Raw genomic sequence first — 16,778 nt, forward strand, 5'->3', positions numbered from 1 at the left:
TGTGCCTGATCCAGCCCATCGTCCAATCAACGTCGCTGCTACTCCGGGCCTGAATCTCCCTACAACCTTCTGCTTTCTGGAGGGGCACCTTCAACCAGCTCCGTGGTGCACTGGCAGGGGCTTCCTTAGTTTTAAAGAACAATTGGAAATAACAGACTAACACAGACACAATGTCTTTTCTGACTGTCAGTAGGTTAGCACCTAAACTACTCAATTCAAAGGTAAGAGGACTTGAAACGGCCGTAATGCCACTTTAGAAGTCAAAGTTGTTGATGCTATCTACAGAAGCTAACCATGGTTTAGCCGGCTAGCGAGGTAATGGCAAGCTAGCTATCATTAGCTAGCTTAGCCAACCACATTGTGAAATGCTGTTTATAAAGACCGTGGCTAATAATTGAGAAAACAGGGAAACGGCTTTCAGGAGTATCCTCAATTTATTGGTGTTTTTTGTATCTGGATGCTGTAATGATAACGTTTACGTTGTACCGTTTGTGAACTCTTGTTAGCTAACGTGCTGCTTGTGCTGGCCTGGCATCGTCACCGCCTGTCTGGACATGTTTCTTTAACCAGACGTTAGTGACTCACACCGTGTTAAATGGGCACGACTAAGCACGTACTGGTTTTGTTATTAAATAACTTATTATTCCTTTGGCTACAGACACGGATTAAACTTCGTCTAACACAACCCCGGGTCGACCTTCAGGTTAACATTTCAGCCAATTATCTGACACCACATCATTTGATGATATTCTCGAAAATGTAAAAGTTCCACAGCACTGTGGGAACAACGTGTTTTAGTCTGGATTTTAAGTGTATAATCTCAGTTGTCGGTATTTTATCGTGTGACTAAAATATTGCTTTAACGTGGCACGTCATGATGTTACCACAAGGCTTTGCATGCTTAGGCCAGCCCTCTGAAACACTTCCAATCATCGATTAAAGGTAGTTGCCCCCACGTGCTGACTATAACCTTCCAGTGACTGAAATCTAGTGTTTTACTCTACTGACCTCTCAGCCTAGATTGCTGACACTGAACGAATGACACTACAGCCCCCCCTAAAGCAAGTATTCAGCGATCAAATGGTGTCTTTCCTTGTACTGGGGGGGTTAATCCTGTCACTGTTATCAGTCTTGTAATTAGCAATATGTAGATATAACAGACATAACACTCTCCCTTATCAGCTGTAATCTTTGCTCAGAAGTTTTATTAGTGATCTGTTGTGTAGCGGCATTTCATTCTTGGCCATAAAATGTTTGGTTTCTGAACTATTTATGATAAAAAGTCATGTGATTCATGCTCTGAGCAGCATGACTGGTGGTGTCAATGTGGTTTCTTGCCTCAGGTGAATCCAGTTTTGTGTTTTTGCTTACTATCAACAAAGGATCTTCAACCAGGTTTTATGTTCAGTTGTGTTTACTTAAACTTAAAGTCTCAGCCTCTGGGTTGACTCCTATACCCTTCTGAGCAGTGTAGTTGCTCTAACCTTTCTCCCAGACAGGACGGTGGGAGTGACTGAGTGAAACTGCTGCTCTATATTTAAGGCCCTGAGCTGTCACATAATCTCTCGCTCAGCTTTGTAGTGTGTGGTGCAAGAGCCTACTTTTTGTTGGTCCTTTACTAGTTTTGGTTACAAGGAGGGGATCCCATTGTGAGCATGCCACCTGTGCCCTGTCCCAGAGGCGCAGGCTCCTCCCCCTTTTCCCCATTGATAATTTTGACATGCTGACAGAGGAGTCTTGTTTCAGTGGTGAGCAGCAGCAAGCTCAACTTCTCACCACTGAGCTTTCAATTAGATTACCAGCCTGCAAACACTTTCAGAAACAGGGCCAGTAGTTTAAAAAAATAAAAAATAAAAAATTTAAATCCCTCATACATCCCTGAGTCTTGTTCCAGCAACAGTCTGCTGCGTTCACACCGGTCGTGTTGATTTTTTGACGCACTGCAAAATCGCGTCCAACGCACCGCAAAAACGCGTCCAACGCACCGCCGGTCGTATTCACACCAAACGCCGCAAAATCGCTCCGTGCCGGAGAGGGGGCGTGGTTTATCGTCCTGGAAGCCTGGAAGCCGTTCACCTGGCCGTCATTTCTTTCCGCTATCAACCATGAAAGGAATAAGGACAATTGCTGCTTTGTACGTGTTGTAGAAGTCCCTCAAACATCGGAATGCCAAACGCCGTCATGTCTGGTTAATAATATTGTTCAGAGGAGCTCCGTGGATTGTATCGAGCTGTATTCACTGTCTAGCAAGCCACCGGTCGCTGTTTACTACAGCTGTAGGAACACAAAATAAACTGATTTGGCTGTGATTCAACGGCAATAAACCGACAAAAAGGGACTCCGGAATAACTGCATAATGATGCCGATTTGTACTTGTCTTCTCCGACAAAAAGGGACTCCGAAATAACTACGTAATGATGCCGATTTGTAGGCTACTTGTCTTCTCAATGGAGCTCTGATGGATCAGTGCTAGGCTATGCTAACATCGTAGCAGCTCCACCAGCACTCAATAACGTCACGTAGACGTAAATACGGCAGCATCTATTCATTGTTTGTACCGTATGGTTTACACACACACATGTATACACATAGTTTGGTCCGGTCTCTATTGATATGAGGTATCGTAGAGCTCTGGGTGAACACAGACGGCTACAGGATTTATTTCCTGATTCTACAACGGCAGGAAGCCAGTGATGACAGGGGGAGCAACTCAACGCTGATAGGCTATCGCGCCACAGCGTCACGCGATTATTTCTCAGAAGTTGAAAATTTTCAACTCGCGCGTTGCCGCTTTTGCGGCATCCAACGCGTCCACCGCACTGCAATAACGCGTCCGCCGCGCCATCGCAAAATCGCGGCGCGCCAGTCTCATCGCGTCTGTGCATAGACTTTGTATGTAATCTCGACGCGCGTCAAAAAATCAACGCAACCGGTGTGAACGCAGCATAAGGCTTAAGAACCCGAGCACCAATTATCATAGAAAAATGTTTGATCTCTCAGTGTAACGAGTCATTTTTTTTTTCTGTCACATAGCTCGTGTTGGCAAATGTACGCAGGCCCATCCTTAATGCTCAGCTAGATGGGAAACATTGTGTGTTTCTGGACTTATCTTACTCATGGAAAAATTTGCTCATAAAGTGTTGCTTGTTTCTCTTTTTTTTTGTAAGTCACCGTGCAGAATGTTAGTATGTGTGGTAGTCTATTAAAATGCCCTGATTGTGAGGCATTGGGGTTTTCTTCAATGACACACATTGTGATGTTTGATAGAAGTAGAGCAACAGTTGTGTGATCAGGGTAATCCCCTGTTTAGATTAGAAAACTTTATTAATGCATCATGGGAGGGATGTGAAAGAGTAGTCCTCACCAGCACGTACTCGTTGCAGCTGTTTGTATTAATCTGCCTATTTACCTTATCTCAATTAATCTGAATGAATTGAGGATTTATAATTTAGACCCTACCAAGTTTAATCGGTCGTAAATAATCTAAATAAATTGAAGAACTAGAAAATGTTTATTTAGTTCATAGATGTCGTTCGCTGGAGGACCATCAATAAAAACGAACTGTAGTTCTCTATGTGGTCTGAAAATATGTGTCTTATGACTTGAGCTGCTGCAAGGTTGTCTAGGTTCATGTGTAAGGAGTGTTAGGAGCCTAGAGATGCTGCTGTGGCTCCTACTTTTTTTAAATTATGATTTGTGATTGTGCTACTAATAGTCAAAATCCTTTTATTTTGTTGTCTGCTCCGCAGAATGCCACCTCCTTCCTTGTGGCTGCCAGAAATGCCAGCGCAACAACAACAGTAAGTACACTACGTTCACTGCAGGGTAGTCTGCTTCCTTCATATTCTAACCTGGTTATCGTGCTGTAGTGTAAAACACTTGTTTATGTTCTCTTGAGTATTGATGGAACACACTGACCTTTGTGGATCTACAGATATTATTTTACTAAAATGTAAACATGAAGTCTGTTTGATTAACCCCAGTTCACTTTGGAGGAATGTGTTTTATTTGCCGATAAGATGTTCGTTCCACAGCTTGACTGATTGAACGTTGTGTTTTTTACAGAATCTGAAGGATGTTCTGGCAGACCTCATCCCCAAAGAACAGACCAGGGTCAAGAACTTTAAACAACAGTATGGCAAAACCAACATAGGACAGGTTTCTGTTGACATGGTGAGTGACTCGAGGTGTTCGACAGTTAAATGTGTCGAGGGATCTGAATAAACTTGAGAACGACAAAGCCAAGATTCTTCTGATCCACTGTCAATGAAGGACGGAGCATCTAGGCTGTCTTCAATGATGTGGATTAGACGAGGGCATGTTGGCATCACCTAATCCGTCTAGACCCGCACAGCCTCATTTACTGTGTCAGGTATCACTGAACGGTCATCTCCCTCAGAGTTCACAGTATGAAGCTAGACTTATACATTTCCAAAATACATCCGTTTGTACAGCACGTGTCGGTACGTCGCAAGAATGACTGCGCCCAGTCAAAGCATGCATGCCTCCTTCAAAACAAGATGCAGCAAAAACGAAACTCAATCATCATTAGAGTGGATGTATTTTAGACGGAGATCCAACAATGTGGTGCTCTGAAAGCTCTCCAAATTGGACACGGCTTACCACAGCCGCACGGACCGAAAGTCAAAGCATCCCGGAGCGCTTTGTCAAGGCGGCTCCATGTCCTGTTTTCTTTTGGTCGTGACCAAAGCAGGACATCCACAAGCGGAACATGTTTCTTTAAGCAGTAGTCACTCAAAAATGTCTCTTCATCGTCCCCATGTTAAGTCATTTCTGCACCACTGCTGTTGTAGTAGCATAACGTGTCATCCAACATTGTGAGTCATCTGTTTGATATTTTTGGTTTACTTTAACGGCCATGTAAGAGTGAGAAAATCACTAAAACTGAGGTAACAAACTGTCGTTGGTGTGTAAATCTCTTGGATTATTTCCCTTACCCCACACGTGTGATGAAATGCATCCATCTCCAAACCGTTTAAGGGAGGTACTTAAGTAAATATACAGATTCTCCAGTTCAGAGAAAGTGTTGTTTTAACATACATTGATTTAAGTGAATCGATGCTTCACAGCAATCCTTTTGAATTTGAGGTCCAGTCAGGCATCTGACAAATAGGCTCTATATTCTCCTTCAAAAAAATAATTGTTGAATTAATCAACAAAATATTAATTTGTAAAAGACAGAATTGGCTGCTGAGTTTAATTCAGAGGATTTTGGCTTGATACACCAATATACGGTGATAACAAGACTGCTTTTAATATGTAATGCCTCTAACATGCTTGTTTTCATCCACAGGTCTATGGAGGTATGAGGGGCATGAAGGGTCTGGTGTACGAGACCTCCGTGTTGGATCCTGATGAGGTCAGTTTGAATGCTCTTGTGTTTTTGGAGATTAGCCTGCCCCAACGGCTCTTATCTTGATTTCTTTTTTTAATTAAGTTGAGAGCTTTCAGGGGCAGAGCCATATATCTTGTTAAAGGCTTGGATTGTCAACTGAAGGACTACAGTACTCTGGATTTAAAAAATGGCTGTCGGAGCGTTTGAGTCATTGGTTGCTGCTGGGATGTAATTAGAATTTTAACAAAAAAAAAGATTTTTGAGGAAGATTACCAACCCTACCTTTTTAACAGGCCACCACATGGAATAACATATTCTATGGTAGAGTTGTCATCACTCACTTGATGGTGCGTTTCAGGATCATTTATTCATTTTTCTCTCTCTCTCTCCATTGATGCACAGGGCATCCGTTTCCGGGGCTACAGCATTCCAGAGTGTCAGCAGCTGCTGCCTAAAGCTCCAGGAGGTGAAGAGCCGCTGCCTGAGGGCCTCTTCTGGCTGCTGGTCACGGGACAAGTGCCCACTGAGGAGCAGGTGAGTGGCAGGCGAGCGCTGGAGCGTCAAAGATAAATGTGCCCGAGTTGTAATGAGGGAGGACTTCATTCGCTCCATCCGCCCAATGTTTCAGCATTTTCTAAACTACATATTCCTGCAGAATCATGAATATTAGATGAAGGTGACAGATGTTCGATCAGTTCAAAGAGTAACTTGGTAATGTGAGTGCCAACATGATTACTGTTGCCTTGCCTAAATGACTTTGTCAATTATGTATGACTCCAGAAAATCATCTCTCATATATGTATGTATATATGTATGCATACATACACACACACACACACACACACACACACACACACACACACACACACACACACACACACACACACACACACACACACACACAGGATTGTTTTATAACTGGGGAACACGACACTTTCATTACCTTTCTTAAATAGGCATTTTATTGCTGCCAGCGATGTCTTTGAAGAGTGATATGAGGGTAACCTGACTGATAAGCCTTCGCCTCTTACCTCTTAACCCCTTTGTTCTTTGGTATTCTGTCCTTTTTAATGCATCTGCAGGATAAGTTAGTTTCTCCCAAACAAACTATTTTCCCTCTACTTGTAAAAGAAACACTGCACCGCTTCATTAGCGCTGTAGTTGCCGTTACAATTTAATTCATGTGCATGTTGCACACATTATCTTATCTCGACGTTGAAAGAGCAGAGAGAGTGAACTATATTGCGTGCTCCTGTTCCTCCAGGTGAGCTGGGTGTCCAAAGAGTGGGCGAAGAGAGCAGCCCTCCCCTCTCACGTCGTCACCATGTTGGATAATTTCCCCACAAACCTGCACCCCATGTCTCAGTTCAGTGCCACCATCACGGCTCTGAACAGCGAGAGCAGCTTTGCCCGGGCGTACTCTGAGGGCGTCCACAAGTCCAAGTACTGGGAGGTGAGTTTACAGGAAATCTCCTCTCAAACCGGTGTGGTGGCTTGTTTGCTGTTTACTTTAGCACATCCCTTCTGTGTTGGTTCTCTTAGTTTGCCTATGAAGACTCCATGGACTTGATCGCCAAGCTGCCCTGCATTGCCGCCAAGATCTACCGCAACCTGTACCGCGAAGGCAGCAGCATCGGAGCCATCGACTCAAACCTGGACTGGTCCCACAACTTCACCAACATGCTGGGCTACAGCGATGCCCAGTTCACTGAGCTGATGAGGCTCTACCTCACCATCCACAGGTGCAACTTCAAGCGTACCTGTCGCATTATAAGATAGCTTTGATTTTCTAGGTTTTTGTTGGAGGAGCATGGGGGGGGGCAATACAGAAGCTTGGGCTGGATAATGCTTTCGTAAAGCAAGCAACTGAAATACCTGTCTAATATTCTACTTAAATAACATTTGATTCTAAAGTAATGAGTGTTCTTTGACTCGAGTAACCCTCGTGTCGCTAAAGCCTGTCATCTCTAGAGCTACGCTGTAAAAACATCTAAATTTTGACCATTAAACGTTGTTCAGTTTATATCAAGGCGCCTTACATCAAGGTTACACTGGTCTTGTTCAGCCATGCCGTGCATGGGCCTGTCAGTCAAGGTTTGTGTGGTGCAACTTCTACTGTTATCTCAGTAATAAATACTGGGTGATACTGTTTTACACAACCTGTAGTTTTATTAGGCATCAAACCTATCTACCAAGCAGAACAATCGCCACTGTTTCATTATCAGTGATTTGATAGCAATCAGTTTGCCTCTGTGTTGAAATGTAGTGGATGCCAGTTTAATCTCAGACAAAATGTCACTTGTTTTTTGTTTCGATGTACATTTTTGTTAATTTGAATGCATATATTTATTTTGTAACGCTCCAGTGACCACGAAGGAGGGAATGTCAGTGCACATACCAGCCACCTGGTGGGCAGTGCGCTGTCTGACCCCTACCTTTCCTTCAGCGCTGCCATGAACGGTCTGGCCGGTCCTCTGCATGGCCTCGCTAATCAGGTTCGTACCAAGCAAACCATTGTTTTCACTCTGTTGTCACGTTCACAAAATGCAGTTCTGCTGAAGGCAGTGTTTATCTCGTCTCCCAGTAGGCATTTCTTTCACAGGGGACATTGTTGCTGCTTTGGTTTCGTGGTTTTCATGTCTTACGGGGACACTTGAACACATCTTTAGGATTATTATGAGAGAAGCATTTCCCTACCATGGTATTTCTTACTGAAATGCAGCACAAGCTCATATAATATCATGGAAAAGTCTGAATCGTGTACATTCTGTTTTTAAGAATTCATGTTTATTGTGTATAATGACTGTTTATTATATTCTGCATCTCGCAGGAGGTACTGGTGTGGCTGACTGCCCTGCAGAAGGAGTTGGGCGGAGAGGTGTCTGATGAGAAGATGAGGGATTACATCTGGAACACTCTGAAGTCTGGAAGGGTAAAGACACCAGTTCCTCTACCGACTCTAGAAGTGTTGTAATGTACCGTTGTTGATCCACGATCAGTACGGATCCCCCCCCTCTCGGTTCGGCACGCATGATTAATTGTGATTAATTACAATGTTTAACCGTGAAATTTAGGAGCCAGTAACGGTGGCAGCACCGTCAACGGCTAACAAGCGTAGGTTCCGTTCAGTTACATTGTGATGCGTTCAGGCTCTGTTCAGTGAAAATGAGTTGCACAGTTCAGAAGTTGAGCAAAGTGTCGTCTCTCTTCGTAGGTTGTGCCAGGCTATGGCCACGCTGTCCTGAGGAAGACCGACCCACGTTACACCTGTCAGCGCGAGTTCGCCCTGAAGCACTTGCCCAATGACCCCATGTTCAAGATGGTGGCCCAGCTGTACAAGATCGTGCCCAACGTGCTCCTGGAGCAGGGCAAGGCCAAGAACCCCTGGCCCAATGTGGACGCCCACAGCGGAGTGCTGCTGCAGGTAAGAGGCATGCGGTAGATCACGCAACTGTCACCCTGTGGAGGCAACTGCAGACCCCCGACAGGCCTGACTCTCTCTCTCTCGCTCTCTCTCTCCTCTGTCTGCAGTACTACGGAATGTCCGAGATGAACTACTACACCGTGCTGTTCGGCGTGTCCCGAGCCCTCGGCGTGCTGGCTCAGATGGTGTGGAGTAGAGCCCTGGGCTTCCCCTTGGAGCGCCCCAAGTCCATGAGCACAGACGGACTGATGACACTGGTGGGAGCCAAGTCCGGCTGAAGAACCACCTGGAGAAGAGCTGGGGGGTTAGGGTGAAGGGTGGGGAGGAGGTGGGAACATCAAAAGGCAGACATAAGTGGTTGACCCCAGGGATTCAAAGAGACAGTATGCTTTTAATGTCATTTCACAAAAGAAGGGCCTTTTTAACCGTCACACTATTTAGTGTTTCAGTGCGTTTAGTTTCAGACAAGTTTTCCCGTAAGGTCTCCAACACTTCAGACACATAAATGTAACCTATAGTAGGCTCAAACTATGTACCGTTATAAGTCTCCTAGCATCCCCTGTGCAGCGCCTGTGTGTTTGTCACTGGGCACCGGGTCTGAACTATGACTAGGGAGTGGCATCCAAAGGGAATTGTGGAAGGAAATAAACGCTTCCTTTGTATTTGTTTAAAGATCTGAAGTTAAATACGTGACTCGACCATTTCCTTTTTTTTGGCTAATGCAGTAGTTTAGTTTTAGAAGATATCCGGAAGCATAAGAGCCTTTCCCTCCAATTCAGGCTCCCCGCTTAGATTCTTCTATGCAACGTTCCCAGACGTCATCCCTCCCAGTCTAGCCATGTGTTTCACTCCCATTTATGAACACTCCAGCTTACAATTACGGCCCTCACCAATAAAATTAACCAGCTGTTCAAGGTAGATATTCAAAAGTCATGAAAATCGGTTAAAAGATACTGTCCCTTTAAATTGTTGGTCCCTCCCTTTTCTCCAACTTGTAGTTTCCTATTTTCTTTCCTTTTTTTTTTTTTTTTATGATGACCTGTATTGCCTCTATGATCAAAATAACTGACTTGTCTCTATAGAAATTCTTCTTCTTCCTGTTTTTTAATGGTTCTCTGCTCTCCTGACTGGTGGAGGATACAGAATGTACAGTCACAGTAAAGACAAAGGGTGTTGTAATCGGCAGCCTGTAGTAAATCCTAAAGAGCAAGCTTGAATACAATAAAGTGAGATCGGGGGGGCTTTGTATTTGTGTAAGTCCGGTCTTATTTGAGTGTATGTTTGTGACTTTATCCCCACAAGAGAGCGCTTTAAACATCAACCAAAATGAGCACTTGCTTGATTGGATATCCTAATTTGTAGTAGCAGAGGGACCCCCCCCCCCCCCCCACCCCCCCAGGTTGATTGTGTCCCTTTTACAGGAGTTTCTTTTTGGTGTTGAAAATGTGTAAAACTATAATCTTTGGGTTCTCATTTTGTAGTTTTATTTATACTTTGTGTACATAGGTATATATATATATGTATAGCTTGAATGTATGAGCTCTGCGATCACTTGCTTGTAATGACCACAATGATTACCATAGTTCACCAACAATGTAGTGTCCAGCCTCACTGACATTCTGACAACGAACAAAAAGATGACCAGCAGCTATCTTGTGTATATACACGATTTCTTGCCTTGCTCTGTGGGTTTAGCCGGTGCTGTTTTTCAGGTGTTTCACTTGAATGTTTCAAGCTTGCGCTTAAGTTCTGGGGTCGTCAACACTCCGGTTTTTTGTAGTTTAAATTCTTGCATCCTCGCTTTTTTTTTTTTCTTGCCTTGTGAGTCAGTAATTCACTCTGTTTGGATCTCTGCTCTGCTACCACCTTCCTTCTGGCTTTTATCAGGCGTGTTTGTGGTTTGCCTTGTGGGGCGTTCAAGAGACGTGGTTATTTTGATCGTAGAGGAATGGTTGTGCATTGGTGCAGGTGGATTCATCAGAGAAACACTTAGGGATTGGGGCTGGATGTGTCAAAAGGTCAAGATAAACGAGGAAAACCTAACAAAAAAATGAGAAAAAGAATAAAGGTTTTTATTAACAATTTTGGGGGTTTCTCCTTTTTTAAAGTATAGAAAAGGAGCCTGTAAAATAAGTCCTTTGCTCTCACTTTAAGGAGAGTATTCCAATTCTGTGATATTTCTAACTGATCTGCATACACAACCACTGAAGAGTGAGGTCAGGGCCGTTCCCATCATGTCTAATAGACGGTGCATTTTACTCTGTAAACTTTATGTCACTCCTGCTGAGCCATGCAGCAACAGACAATATCATTTTGGAAACTTCCTCTGACCAGAGAAGTTTGGTTCGGCCTGCGTTTTATGTAATAAATACAATTGACATGATTGAGAATGAAGATGGCTTCAAACACCGAGCTCTATTTGCTGTTATTAATAACTGTCCCAGATACCATCACCCTGCTCTGGTTTCTCGTGCCGGTCAGCTGCCTTTGACACTGCACACATACTGTTTGTGGTGTTAAAGTTCAGCAGTGCTTTGACTCTCGCAATTAAAAATAAAACTGCACAGGAACAAATTACACTTTTTTATTTAAATAACAGAGCTCTGAAATACACAGTATTTACAAGGATGCACTTAAGTTTGCAACAGACGAAAAGTGCACGCAAAATGGTAATATATTCTATTGTAGCAACTCAATCCTTATACACATACTGGACTGCTACTGTTAGACCAATGGCCAGTCACACAATTACCATTACTGTGGAGAGCTGAGGTGATCATATTATACTCTCTTGGATGTTTTGGCAACTACAAAAATAAAACTTGGCAAGAAATTCAATCTTTTGGCAACATACTGAAAATAAAAGATGTCTAGCAAAAAGACAAACTTAAAGTGAGTTCAAATGCATTCTTACAAGATGCAACATTACTGACTATAAGCGCCATGCTTTAATATAATTCTAATATGGCATTAAATCAACTTAGTCTATATTAATTCATAAAGATACAACACGAGAAGTAGCATTTTACAATCTTTTTAAAAGTTGGACTGATTTCTTTATTAAGTCAGTTCACAGAATGATTGATTTAATTAACATTCGTAATGTGTTGATTACCTAACTCCATTACCAACACGGAACATAAAAACATGTCAGCGGTGAGGACAGAACAGCTTTGAAAATACTCAAATGTCTTTGGGTACGAGACTTGGAGCATGTGGACATAACGTTCTGCCTGTTATGAGGAAGGTCACAGACTTCTGTTGACATTTTGCTACTTGAACATGGTCAACTCTTAAAAATAGATATACAATCAATGAACTTCAGGAACTCTATCGTGGAATAAAGCCGCGGGCTGCTCATACATGAAAGATAAGTCACGCACGAATAATGAAACCCATAAACACTATCTTTGCCTCTGTTAGTTAGATCAATGCATCATAATGTATATTTGTAAAAGCTGAAGTTCCCAGAAAATAAGCATGAAACCCATAGACAGTGATTGATGTTTTATTCTGCAGCCCTAGAGTATATTTTAAAGCAACAATGTACACAATAGAACTAACACCCTCCTGTGAACTGTAAAATACAAAAAGCAGAGAAACGTTTACAGCATGTTTTACATATTGATGTTAAGTTATATAACTCAGCTCATCAAAATAATGGCTATGATCATTTAGTGATGACCTGGGAAAGATGTAAGATCTAGATTTGTAATCCCATTTGCAGTATTTCACAGTACTCTCCAGTTTATAAGGTGCGCTTATTGGTGCAGCATTAAGACCCCCCGCCCCCCCCCCCGTCAATAACCTAATAGTTACTTGTTCTGGGGCTGTAAAATAAGACACTATTAAAAGTGGCAGGACAAGTCTCAATGTCCAAAAACACAATTCTCACAGCACATCAACGTCCAAGTTAAAGCAAAATATCCCAAACCTCAAGCGACTCGAGGGCACAGCGGACCAAATGTTGCACTTCAATGATATTGTCCCAACATACAGTGACAACACTCAACACCCCAACATGGTGCATTAATGTGAACCCCAATAAAACAATAAGCAAATTCTGATGAATAAATAAAAAAGGATGAAATGAATTATCATTTTGCACCAGGATACGTACTATATAATATGTCAAACAATATACTTAGATAGTTAATGTGAATGGTAAAAGTAGAGGCAAAGATTACGCTTCCCTCGGTACGGTATGAGCAGCTGAAGCTAACTAAAGAGTGAACACACTGATTCGATATCGTGTCAGTGTGGAATAGATCACAGTGAACGACAAAACTTGATCCCCGTCCAGAGCAAACGTCTGTGCCCTTTTCTAAAAAATAAAAAAGGCGGTTTTGTTCAGTGTCACTGTGCTTTTCTTTTGAAATAATAGTCCAGCCTACCATCATGTTGTTGCAATGATTTACTGTTTACACAAATGCAGCGTGTAACTGCCATGGAAGCGAGAGCAAAGGTGGGTTCCTTCTGATAAACAAGCATCCTTTAATTGGACAGACTTAACACACAGAGGAGATAAACCAGAGTGTGTTGAGGCAGGAACTCCAACGTAACGCTCTACTAGAGCATGCCGGGATGTCTTGAAGGGATGGGCGACTAAGAAGCATCATGCAGGTTTGTGTTGATAAAGCGACTAAAAGTTGGTGTGGTTTAAGGCCAGATGAGAACAGACGGATGCTGAGATCACGTCTGATGCACCTCGTGAAACATCAGCTCTCGTGGGATCCGAGTCTCTGGGCCGTAGAGCTTACCGGCTCGCCGCTCGAACGCAGCAACATTCTGCTTTACGACCTCATCGAAGAACATGGTGGCTAACTGGGAGTGCAACAAAGAGCGGAACTCAAAGGATATCTGTCAAAGATACAAAAAAAAAATTAAATCTCTTTAGGATATGACAGGGAGTCGACAAGTCATAAAATATGGCAACTATACAATAGTTTGAATAGGAATAGCTCAACATTTTGGAAAATATGTTTATTTGCTTTCTCGTTCAGCGATATCACTCGTGTGAAGCTTGGACTAGCAGACTTCCTGGTGTCTCGTTACAGAGAGGAGACTCCAGAAAAGCCACGGCTCACGAAAAAGAAATAGTCCCACACATAACCACCCGAAAAACCAGAAGGAGCCATTTGGACGTGTCTGGGCAGGCTAGCAGTTTCCCTCTGCTTACAGTATTTATGCAAAGCCATGCTAATTATCTGCTGGCTAAGGCTTCATATTCACCGTACGGACTTGAGAACCATAGTGAGCTCCTCATCTAACTTTTGGCAATCAAGTGTTTTCACCACAGGAAGCAAGCTGCAGGCTACTTACAGAGAAGTCTACGGTGCAGGTGCGAGGGTAACCAGGAATACCAGGACTAAAGCGCCATATCGTCTCCAGGTGATTGAATAGCTTTCCATCCGTACACACTGCCTAAAAATCAACCCAGAGGAGACATTCTGTTATTAGAAATGAGAGATTTGGCATCACAAACATTACTCAAGACAGCTTCGCTTTCAGCCAGGTGCTGACATTTAAACTTATTCGCATTGCAGCAATATCAAACACAACCATCCACAGATATCACGTTAAACATCAGATATAAAATCCTTCACAGGACTGACGAGACTCCGTGAAGGTACTGGCACTTACTTTGACTAGATGAGGCCGGACACAAGTGATCATAGACGTGTATCTCTCCACCATGGGAGGGAACCCGACTTCAAGCTGGGCTTTGGAGTGGCCCGCTCTTTTCATGATGGTCTGGGACTTCTTACACCACGGCACAAAGTTCTTGTAGTCGTCAACATTGGCTACCACATCATGCATTTCCTGCATAGAAAAGCTGTGACAAAAAAAGCATTGCAAGGTTGAGGAATAAAAAAACAACAACACATAAGTGATTGTTATTAGTAGCAAATAGTGGATAATTACCCAAGTATCCTACGCTCGGAGTACTCCTTCCTTTTGTTGGTGAAACTGATGAAGTTTCTGTTTTGAGGAACAGCTGTCATGGTGTCCCAGTCTTGAAGGCAAAGCACTTTGGGAGTTCTTGTCATCAAAATGCCGCATGACGACAAGTGCCTAAAAGGTAAGAGAAATATTTTTCTGTGAGCCACATTCTGGAAAGAGTGCAACGTGCCACAGGCACAGTCCACAACATAAAAAGGCCCACTACGTTCCCCTTTCTCTAGATACCAAAGTCAATGAGAACACATAATATGCTGAACCAGGAGGCAGTGGAAGGTCCCTGTGCTGCAACTGTGCTGGTGTTTTCTGAGGCCTTTTATGTAAATAGCAGAAAACTCTGTAATCTGACACCCACTCAGGATACCGCTTAGCAATGAGTTTTCCAGCAGGTAACTTGTTTATTCTACATATTCGAATAAGTTGTTGCGCTCTCTTCACTTACGGCTCTCATTCAACTTGGTCAAATGCGGATAAAGTATCTTGTACCCGAACTTTTTTGTTTGTTTTTAATATGAAACAAGTACGTATTACATTACATGATACTTACATAAATGACAATACAATTGTAATAGTCAAAAAACAATAAACCATCTTGTAATAGACATTTTCAAACTCGACAACATCAACAGTGTAGGTGTCTTTCGCTTGAATATGTATGTATTATGAACTATAAACGGTGACATTAGCTACCAGAATATCAAAGTCCTTGCCTGAATGGAGAATTGTCACACTAGTGATGACATAAATAAGTCAACCGTGATAAAGTTAGCGTGTAACCTCTTACACCCTTCGGTCCAAAAACAGACTGTGTCATTGACTCTGTTTTGTAGGACTCGCTGTGTCTCGCTTACCTAATGCTCTGTCGCAGGCATCCTCTTTGCACCCCCGTGAGACACGAGCGAGGGGAGCCCACGGAGACGATCTGGAGAAAGTCACTGAACGTCCGCACACCCATGGGCAACCTCCGGGCACTGGCCGTGGCAGCCATCAAATCAGCGAAGATAGATCCTGGGATTCAAAGATCCAGTCCAAACACCCTGCTTCCGTGCGGGTAGTTGTAGCTAATTCTGACTGTCCCGAATAACTAGCTCGTTGATTATAGTCACTTCAACAACGCTCACCTGCCGCTTTTAGAGCTGCCGGCGTAACTTATGTTAGTTTCGGTAACGTCAGTTAGCTGCCAACGTTAGCCACCGTTCGCTAACACTGTTTCATAACGAGCCCGGACGAGCTAAACGCGACATAAAGCCGCATTCCTCTTTTTTTCCCCCGACAATACTCTCATTACTCCACGTTACGATCCACACACTCGCGATACAATTAAATTATTTGGGCTAGTTTGGGGTTGAATAAATACCGCCCAACCGCGAACGACCTTCTTGTGGCTAAAAACGCCGGTGGAACAAGCTGTTCCTTTCTTCTTCTTCTTCTCTAATTTGATTGGCGGATCGAAACCAACTTGAATAGGTGCATACCGCTACCTACTGTACTGGAGTGTGCAGTTTCAGAGTAACAGTTCCATCACCGTTCTAAAGGATAATAATATTAACATTAATAATGGGCTGATCTTCTGTTTAGCCAAACGACTTTAAACATATAAGCTCAAATTTAATTTATTTATTTAGTTGTAGGTGTATTTTATAGCAATAACAATGTAAACGCTAAATCTTTGCACTACTGTTTAGTTAGTTCATTTATCATTATTATATTTCATTGTATGTATTGTGCATTTTTATACTCAATATATTTTATATTTTATATATTTTTTCTCTGTTACTTTGATTGCTTACCTGTATCATAATACCACTGTGGCGAACAAATGTCCCCTTGAGGGATTAATAAAGTATCTATCAATCTGTCGATCTAAAATAGTCAGTTTACTATTCATTTTACCTGATATGGCAACTTCTAAATTAAGGAACATTTTCAAAAAAGTTCTTACATTTAAAAATATGAATAATAATATTAGTATAACAATATTGCTATAGTAATATTATTATCATTATTATAATAATGTTATTGTTATTATAACAATAT

The 16,778-nt window shown here is 42.6% G+C and overlaps 2 protein-coding genes across 2 annotated transcripts; one reads left to right on the forward strand and one right to left on the reverse strand.

Moving 5' to 3' along the window:
* Nucleotides 1-67: 67 nt before the first annotated feature.
* Nucleotides 68-10,864, forward strand: cs (citrate synthase). Its single transcript, XM_079273500.1, has 11 exons — nt 68-221; nt 3,750-3,800; nt 4,066-4,173; nt 5,315-5,380; nt 5,759-5,890; nt 6,621-6,809; nt 6,899-7,098; nt 7,722-7,851; nt 8,187-8,288; nt 8,571-8,780; nt 8,888-10,864. Exons 1-11 carry the CDS (start codon nt 171-173, stop codon nt 9,056-9,058), a joined length of 1,410 nt encoding a protein of 469 aa, XP_079129626.1. The 5' UTR covers nt 68-170; the 3' UTR covers nt 9,059-10,864.
* Nucleotides 10,865-11,288: 424 nt separating this feature from the next.
* On the reverse strand, nt 11,289-16,133 carry coq10a (coenzyme Q10A). Its single transcript, XM_079273501.1, has 5 exons — nt 15,593-16,133; nt 14,706-14,855; nt 14,424-14,616; nt 14,103-14,204; nt 11,289-13,640 (listed from the first exon to the last, which is right to left on the reverse strand). Exons 1-5 carry the CDS (start codon nt 15,727-15,729, stop codon nt 13,473-13,475), a joined length of 750 nt encoding a protein of 249 aa, XP_079129627.1. The 5' UTR covers nt 15,730-16,133; the 3' UTR covers nt 11,289-13,472.
* Between the last annotated feature and the right edge of the window lie 645 nt (nt 16,134-16,778).

The sequence above is a fragment of the Melanostigma gelatinosum genome, assembly GCF_949748355.1.
Source record: "Melanostigma gelatinosum genome assembly, chromosome: 8".
NCBI classification, from domain to species: domain Eukaryota; kingdom Metazoa; phylum Chordata; class Actinopteri; order Perciformes; family Zoarcidae; genus Melanostigma; species Melanostigma gelatinosum.